Here is an 8568-nt window from a genome sequence, read left to right as displayed (position 1 = left end):
AGTTTACCTCTTTTATTTTTTTTTTTTTAAGTTACACTTTATTTTCCTTTCCTTTACAATTTAAGTTCCCATCAGATGTAACAAAGGCATTTGCAATGGGACACGGAGGTGGTTTCCGAAGGGAGGAGTCCAGCACCTTGGATAAGGTATTCCTATAGAACACTTCCTTGAAAACACGGTGACAAATTCCGTGGAGAGACCTCGGCTGCATTTTTACAGCTCACCGGCCTGAGTGGGGATGGTGGCTGCATAAGGCTGAAGGAATCTGCTAACAGGAAAGAAAAACCACCTTTAAATTCCGGGGAATTCTCCGGTATTGGCTTAGGGCAGCGACCTTGGCACGGGGCAGGGAGATGCTAAAAAGCATTCGGCAAAGGCTCCGCGCGATGCTGAGCCCCCGCAGGGAGCGGCTGCGCTCACTGAACCGAGAGCTGCAGCTTCAGCTCGGGGACATGCCCTGGCTCACAGGCTGAGCCCCAGAAACCCCAAAAACCCCAGAAACCCCAGGAAACCCCAGAAAACCCCAGAAAACCCCAGGAAACCCCAGGAAACCCCAGGAAACCCCAGGAAACAGGCTGTTCTCTGCTTGGGGAGGGAACGGGGGACATCTGTGCCCCCTGCCCGGGCGCCGGGCTCAGCCCTGCCCCTCTGCCCCCCATTTCTGCCCCTTTTGCCGCGGGAGCAGCGGCTCCTCCCGGGCGGTGGCTGAGCCCCGCGATAGCAGCTCCGTGCCCGCCCGGCCACCGAGGGCCACCAGCTTTATCTGGCCCTGCCACCCGTGCCCCAGCGCAGGAATCAGCCCCAGCAGCTGCTGCTGGCTCGCACGGGGAGCAGCCCGAGCCTGGCCGGGCTGGGGCAGCGGGAGCTGGTAAAACCCGCCGGCAAAAACAGCGCTGGAGCTTCCCGGGATTGGCACAGAACTCAACCAAAAACCTCCTGGGGATGAGCCTGGCTCTGCCTGAGCTGAGCCTGGGCCTGCCTGAGCTGAACCTGGATCTGCCTGGGCTGAGCCTGGCTTTGCCTGAGCTGAGCCTGGCTCTGCCTGGGCTGAGACTCAGCTCAGGGGCTGCAGGGCTCAGTCTGGGGCTGCACAGGATTAGGGGAGGTGTAACTCCAGCTGCCTTTTCCAGACTTCCCAGAAACACATTCCTGCTTTCCTCCTTTCCTGCCTTTTTAAAACATGTGTCCAAGTTTAACTTGCCATGGATTTAGAAAACAAATGCTCAGAGTGATAAAGAACTGACAGAACATCGAATCTGAGCATTGCCAGGATATACCTTAAAGCTGATTTCTTCCTAAAAAGAGAATAAAATACAACGAGAAAGCAGCAGAGAGTTGAATTCACGGAGTACCCTTTATAAACAATTACCATTTATTACTGAATAGAAATGAAAAGCCAGAAAGGCTGTGGGAGTTTTGGGTCTTTACAGGACAAAATTGGGGTAGGCGGCCAAAAGAGCACACACGACTTTCGCAGTCCCTCTGCTGCAGGGTGGCAGCCCTGGGGAGGATGTTTAGGAGCTGTATTTCAGTGTCTGTGTGTCACTGACGTGCTCACAGCGGGACTGAGCTGCCTCCCTCCCTCTGGAAAGCAGAAGTGGCTCCTTTGCGTTAGGAGATCAGAGATACCCGGCCCACACGCGGCTTTATCTTCCTGTGGTGGAAATAAAAACTGCAAGGAACTTCGGGCTGATACAAGGAGAAGCTATTGCTAAAGAAAGGGCTTAAGCCCCTCAAGATATAGAGATTAAGCAGTGTAATACCCCAAGTACCACGGTTCCCTAAAAGAAATGAGCTAAACTCTGCAGGACAGGGATGTCCTTGCTTTGCTTTTTCCCGGCTGGCGGCCGGATCCAAAGCTGGATCAGCTGCAGCCAGGAATTCCTGGGAAGTTAAGGGAGCAGCTCGCTCCCCAGGGAGGCTGGGGCTGTGTTTGGGGTTTGTTGTGGTGTTGCCAGCGAGCAGAAAACCTGCGGCCCTGGAAACACGGCGTCAGGCTGGGCGGGCCAGCCGGGCTCCGGGGGAGCTCTGCAGCAGCCTCTGAAGCCCTGGCGGGATCAGCGGGAACCGCAGCTGGATCGGGATGCTGGGAGGCAGTCACTGAGAGGAAAACTCGGATGGGAACAAATGTGGAAATTGGCCAATGCTTTCAGGAATGATTTTATATGGATTTCTTGGAATGCTGAAATGCCATCATTAAAAAATGGCATCTTGTAGGTGGGACAGACCTGATTTAGGTCATCCTTCACCTCAGAGCAAGGGGAAAGAGTCCTAATGATTGTGACCATTGCATGGGGCACTTTTGGAACAGGTCAGGAGCGGTGGAAGATTTTCTGGTTTTGACCCAAAAAGGCAAAACTCAGGGATGGGCAGACTCAGCTTGCCCCTGGCACCAGAGGAGCCCTTCTCACCATCCCCAGCAGCGACTGAGATCCTCCAGCACGAGTTGTGTCTTCCCCACTCCCAGTGCCCCAATTACGGCTCCCAGCGCTTCCCACAAAGCCAGCATTCACCCTTTTCATGGATAAAATCATCCTCTGCAGCGGCTGGGGAATTTGGAGGACCAGAACTTCCACCACGTCCAGCTTCTCCTGGCTGTGCACGAGCTCCCTGTGGGGAACAAGGCTGGCATCAGCACCTCGGAGCCCTGGCACTCCCAGGGCTACGTGGTGCAAAGTCCTCTCTTGCTTTTCAAAATGCCTAAAAAATGAGTTAAAAAAAATAAAAATCTGTAATAATGTGAGGGCAAGGAAATATTAGATAAATTATAACGTATTTTGACAATGCAAAGCTTTTTATGAGAGGTCAGTGCAGTCAAAGCTGAGCTGTGAACCAGATGCCCAACCAGCAAAAAATGTAAATTATACAGAGAAAACTTACAGAAGAAAAGAACACGACAAAAAAACCCACTCACTTCCACAAAATGATGGAAATCTGGGCCGTTTTAACTTCTGCAAGCAGCCAGGCGGGGGAAGGATCCCCATGTACTTCGGAGGACACAGGGATGCTTTGCTGGGCCCAGAATAGGGTTTGGGGGATTTGTACAAAGGTAGAACAAATCTGAGCTCTGAGGCTGCCCAGTTCCTGCTCACTGGAGAGAAACACGGGAGAAGAGATGAAAACTCTGGGTTTAGGGGTGGGAGCAACCGGGAGGTGCCGCTGCTGTCGCTGTCCCCCCAGGACTGACCTGGTTTCCTGAAGAAGGACTGGGAGGGGGAGATGGTGTTTTGGAGAGCCTTTTTGTAGAGGCTGAGCTTCCTCTGCCACACGAGAGCCTTCTCAGGGGGCTGGGCTCCCTTTCCCTGGGGACCTGAGAGAAAGGAATTCACGGGGTGAAATTCACCGGGCGGCCCTTCCTGGAAATGTGATAAAGGAGAGAAATAAATGGGCTGGATCACACCAGTGATTTCAACTCACTCTTGGGAGGAGCTCTGCTCTCCGTGTCTTTCGCTCCAAGTCTGGCAGCTGAGCTTTTCTCTGGGGGACGAGGAGGGAGCATTGCTCAGAGCACTCCTCCCTCCTTCCGAGCCCACCCAGTCCTTGCTCAGAGCACTCCTCCCTCCTTCCGAGCCCACCCAGTCCTTGCTCAGAGCACTCCTCCCTCCTTTCGAGCCCACCCAGTCCTTGCTCAGAGCACTCCTCCCTCCTTTCGAGCCCACCCAGTCCTTGCTCAGAGCACTCCTCCTTCCTTCCGAGCCCACCCAGTCCTTGCTCAGAGCACTCCTCCCTCCTTCCGAGCCCACCCAGTCCTTGCTCCAGCAGCGCCTTTTTCCCCTTCAACATTTCCTTGCAGCTTACATTTGACCCCCCCTGAACTTCATGCCCACAATATTTTAAGATGGTTCACCCTGAATACTGAACTAATACTAAATTCTAAATACTAAGTAATAAATACTAAATACTAAATACTAAATAAATACTAAATACTAAGTACTAAATACTAAAGGATACTAAATAATACTAAATACTAAATATTAAATAGTAAGTAATAAATTCTAAATACTAAATAATAAATACGAAGAAATAAATACTAAATACGAAATACAAAATACTAAATAATACTAAATGACACCAAATCATACTAAATAATACTAAATATTAAATAATAAATTCTAAATAATGAATAATTATGAACAAGGAATAAGGAATAATTAATGATAAATAATAAATAATAAATAATAAATAATAAATAATAAATAATAAATAAATAAAGATTAAAGTTAAAATTAAAATGATAAATAATAAATAATAAATAATAAATAATAAATAATAAATAATAAATAATAAATAATAAATAATAGATAATGTCAGCCACTGAATGGGATGAAACACCTTTGCACTCAGGTGTGGCTCCTCTCCAGACCCCGCTGCTTTTGTCCCTGCTCCCACACTGGATGCTGCCGTTCCCCACCAGCTGGAAGTTGGGGTCACAGCTGTAGGTCACCGTGGAGTTATAAGCAAAACTCTCGACTCCTTCCCCATCGTGCCTCCCGTGGCTGATTGGAGGAGGTGGAGAGCAGGTAATTACTGCAGGAGAGAATGTGTTTGCTAAAGCTTCGGTTTCAATAAAAAATACCAAAAGTTTGAGTCTGCCTGAGGTTCTTGAGGGTAAACTTTGGCCAGGGCAGGTGGTAAAGCACTGCTGCCTGTCCCCGTTCTCTCTGGTTTGTTCCCCAAGTGTTTTTCTTCTCACACTTTTCTCCCTCTCCCTCTCTTTATTTGCCACAACAAATAAACAGCAGCTTGCCGTGCTCAGGATTCCTGGAAATCTCACCCCATCACCTTCAGCCATGACAAAAATGCTGATTTTGTGGGAACAAAGCTGCTGAAAGAGCAGCAGCATGGGCATTGCTCAGCTGTGCTGCTGGGGACAGGTCAGCCACGGAGTATCAACAAAAACAATCCAGAGAGAGCTTTGGGCTGGACATGGGGACGCAGGATCTGCTGGAGTGAAGAAAAAAGGTTTAATCTCTCAATTTAAGATGAATCTCACATTCACAAGTCGGAAGTTTGCTCCATTCAACGTCGTTTCCTTTCAGCTGGCACCAGATGAAATTATTCCCGACTAATTTGTACCTAAAATACACGAGAGAAAATCAGTGTGACTACCCAAATCAGCGTGACTACCCAAATCAGTGTGACTACCCAAATCAGTGTAAAACTACCCAAATCAGCGTGACTACCCAAATCAGTGTGACTACCCAAATCAGTGTAAAACTACCCAAATCAGTGTGACTACCCAAATCCTGGGAACATTTCCCACCCGCCCCCAGCGTGAGCACCATCAGGAGTGTAGGAGAGGCACTTTTGGTGATGCTGACACTGCTGGTGATCAGAAGTGCTGTCAGGATCTGTGCTCATCTATTTTTGGTGGTTCTCTGCTCTGACTCTGCGTTTTCCGTGGCAGGGGAGGGAGGAGCAGGAGCTGAGGCTGGCAGAATTCTCTGGGAATGCCAGACAGGGCTGAGCTGGGGGGTGGATTCCCACACGGATTTGCTGAATCAGGAGCTCCATCCCTGCCTGCTCCTGGCCCAGAGCACTGCTGGGATTGACCCTGTCCCCATCCAGGGCCTTTCCCACGCTGCTGTCACCTCAGGGGTGAGGGGACAAGGGACAGTGGAAGGCGTCCCTGCCATGGCAGGGGTGGCACTGGATGAGTTTCAAGGTGTGTTCCAACCCAATCCAGTCTGGGATTCTGGGATTCAGATTGATCCTCCAGGCACTCCAGGACAGCGAGGGGCAGCAGGGATTGATCCACGTGAATCAAAGTGGTTTCTGCACTGGTTTGCCCGAAGCTCAGGGACAGCTGACACCTTCCCCGTTCTGAATCCCCCTCCTGTGCAGAAACCCTCAGCGTCTGGCCAGGATGGATAATATCTGACCTAACTTACATGAGCAACATTATCCCTCCACCCTGAGATGGGTTTCCAAAGTTTAGCTCAGCCCCGGCAGGGTGGGACACGCTCTCATTTCCTTCACTTTCATCCCAAGGGAGAGACAAAACCCCTCTGCTGCTTCTGGGGCTGGGCAGCACCAGCCAGACGATGCCAGCTGCTTCCTGCTGGGGGGGGAGCACGGGCTGCAGTGCAAGAGATTCAAATTTCGGGCCTGTCCGCTGCATTTGGGCCCTGATTGGAAGCAGGCAGCAGCCGTGAGTCAGCTCCTGACTGTGGAAATTGTGTTTCACTGCACTTTTCCAGCTGAACTTTAATGGATATTTAAAATCCCAATGTAACCTTTTTTTTTTTCAATGTATCTCAACTGCCTCAAGCCAAAATATTTTAAATAACTTGTATTGAGGTCTAGAGGTATCATCTGCAAGTACAACCAGGTGCTGCTGTTGGGATGGACGCTCAGAGCTCCTCTGGGTGGCACTTGGAGGAAAAGGTGGCCCTGAGTGCTGGCCCTGGTGCCCTCCCTGCAGCTGTGCCCCTCGGGAGCTGTGTCCCAGCACTCACCCGTCCTCACAGAGCACTTCCACTCGCGCTCCCAGCTGCAGGTCCGGGAGGGGCCCCGTCCTCCCCCCGGGCAGCGCCCCTGGGGGGCCACAGGACCTCCCTGGGGACACAAAAAAGGCTGAACGAGACAAGAGACACGAGACACAGGCTTGGAGGGGAATCCCGAAAAGTTCCAGAGCAGGAACATCACAGCTGGGCTGGCAGGAGCCGGACTCAGCTGTAGGGCAAGGTGGGGATCCCAAAATGCTCCAGACCCACAGAGGGGTTTCCACCTCAGTGCATTAGGAACAAGGTACTCGACTGTGGAAAAACATTCCTGTCACATCACCAGTCTCCACATTCCAGGAGGGTCACCAAGAGAACGCTTTGCCTTCGTGTTGAAGCTCAGTGCTAGAACAGCCAATGGTGATTTGTCCCCTGGGTGTGCCACGTCCCAGTGAAAGCATCCTTAGGACCACAAAAAGGTTGGAAAAGACCTCTGAGATCACCGAGTCCAACCAAACATTCCCCAGCATGAAAATCAAGCCAGACCTGTTTATGCCAGCAGAAAAAACAAAAAGAACACCAGTGATACTTCTGCTGTTCAATCTTAGATGGGAATGACCAGGAATATCCCCCAGTTTCGTGCTAATGGAGCTGTTGGGAGTGGATGACCAGGCTGTGTTTTGGGATGCAGGTTGGGAGCAGCCAGAGCTGCTTTTTTGGGGCGTGGGGGCAGCAGAAATACTCACTCCTGCACAGCTCAGCAGGCTGTGACCACGTCAGGTTCTGGAGGCAGGTGCTGGAGGGGGAACTCTGCGAGGAGTTCTCGTAGCCGGGCCGGCAGACGTAGCTCACGTTGGCGCCGACAGGGAAGAAATTCCTCCTCTTATCCTCCTCGGACAGGGCGGCAAACCTCAGCCTGGTTGGGGCAGCGCAGCTCCCTGGCAGCCAAGGAGAGCCAGCCTGACAGAGCTGCCCAGCAGCAGCTGCCCAGCAAATACTCCCCAGGACCACGGGAACGCGTCTGGGGAGCTCCTGGTGCCGGTGGCAGGTGAATTCCAGGGCTCCTTTCCAGGCTGCCAACCTGCTGCGGGCACCAGAGCGGGGATGGAGGGGGGTTAGGAGCCCGGGGAGGGGTCAGCAGGACATGGGGAGCACATGCACGGCCTGGGGGGGCACAGGAGTCCCCAGAGCCACCCCTGAGTGACCCCTGTGCCAGCCCCTGCGGCCACCAGCAGCTGCGAGGGGCAGCAGGGCAGGGCAGGGGGTTTGTCCCCTGGGGACAGGGACAGAGCCAGGGCAGGGGGTTTGTCCCCTGGGGACAGGGACAGAGCCAGCACAGAGGGTTTGTCCCCTGGGCAGGGACAGAGCCAGGGCAGGGGGTTTGTCCCCTGGGGACAGGGACAGAGCCAGCACAGAGGGTTTGTCCCCTGGGCAGGGACAGAGCCAGGACAGGGGGTTTGTCCCTGGGGACAGGGACAGTGCAGCCCAGCGGGGTTGTCCCTGGGGACGGGGACGGTGCCAGCCAGCAGGAGGGACAGGGATGCTCCCCCGGGGCCGTGGTTCAGATCAAAAGGAGGGCATTTACGGCCGCAGGGCTCGGCCAGCCTGGACCAGATGTCGCCGGGCAGGCACTCCACGGTGTCCGGCAGCCCCGGGATCCTGCGGGCGCCCTCGGCACAGGTGAACGTCACCCTGGAGCCCACCGGGAAGCTGCTGGAGCTGCTGGAGGGCCTGGAGTAGGTCATGGCAGGAGGGGGCCCGCAGTCACCTGCGGCAGAAGAACACCTGCTCAGGTGAGGAGCCCCTTCTCTGGCCCCTTGCCCACCCCAGGAGGGTGCCTGGGACGGCCCAGGGTTCCCCCGCGGGAGGGCACCGCCAGGGCTGGATCTGTGACAGCATCGGGCTCAGCCCCGGGCTCGGGGGTGGCATCCCCAGCCCAGCCCCGGAGCAGCCAGGTGGGATCCGGGCAGGTGCCCCTGGTCCTTCCCACGGCCCCGTACTCACCACGAGCCGCAGGAACGCTGAGGAGCCCCAGCAGGGCCAGGAGCAGCCACCCAGAGGCCGCCCCACAGCTCGGGGGGCCAGGGGGTCCCCCCCATCCTGGTGCTCCAGCCTTCATTGCAGC

The 8568-nt window shown here is 53.7% G+C and overlaps 1 protein-coding gene across 1 annotated transcript; it reads right to left on the bottom strand.

Annotated features, from left to right (window-relative positions):
- Positions 1-1240: 1240 nt before the first annotated feature.
- Positions 1241-8568, bottom strand: CD46 (CD46 molecule). The gene is made up of 10 exons (XM_038162649.1): positions 8448-8568; positions 8029-8211; positions 7190-7381; positions 6459-6558; positions 4994-5076; positions 4333-4527; positions 3418-3477; positions 3188-3310; positions 2915-3091; positions 1241-2610 (listed from the first exon to the last, which is right to left on the bottom strand). The coding sequence occupies exons 1-10, from the start codon at positions 8560-8562 to the stop codon at positions 2531-2533; spliced, it is 1308 nt and encodes a 435-aa protein (XP_038018577.1). The 5' UTR covers positions 8563-8568; the 3' UTR covers positions 1241-2530.

This window comes from Motacilla alba, chromosome 26 (assembly GCF_015832195.1).
Source record: "Motacilla alba alba isolate MOTALB_02 chromosome 26, Motacilla_alba_V1.0_pri, whole genome shotgun sequence".
NCBI lineage: Eukaryota > Metazoa > Chordata > Aves > Passeriformes > Motacillidae > Motacilla > Motacilla alba.
Note: the sequence above shows the minus strand (reverse complement) of the source record. Positions and strands in the feature narration are given on the sequence as shown.

Excerpts from the sequence above, each read along its gene's own strand:
- CD46 (XM_038162649.1), bottom strand. The coding sequence starts at position 8,562 with ATGAAGGCTGGAGCACCAGGATGGGGGGGACCCCCTGGCCCCCCGAGC. Across the intron at positions 4,528-4,993 it reads CAAACTTCCGACTTGTGAAT|TAATTACCTGCTCTCCACCT; the intron begins GTGAGATTCATC and ends TCTCTCCTGCAG. Across the intron at positions 3,478-4,332 it reads AGCCACACCTGAGTGCAAAG|AGAAAAGCTCAGCTGCCAGA; the intron begins GTGTTTCATCCC and ends CTCGTCCCCCAG.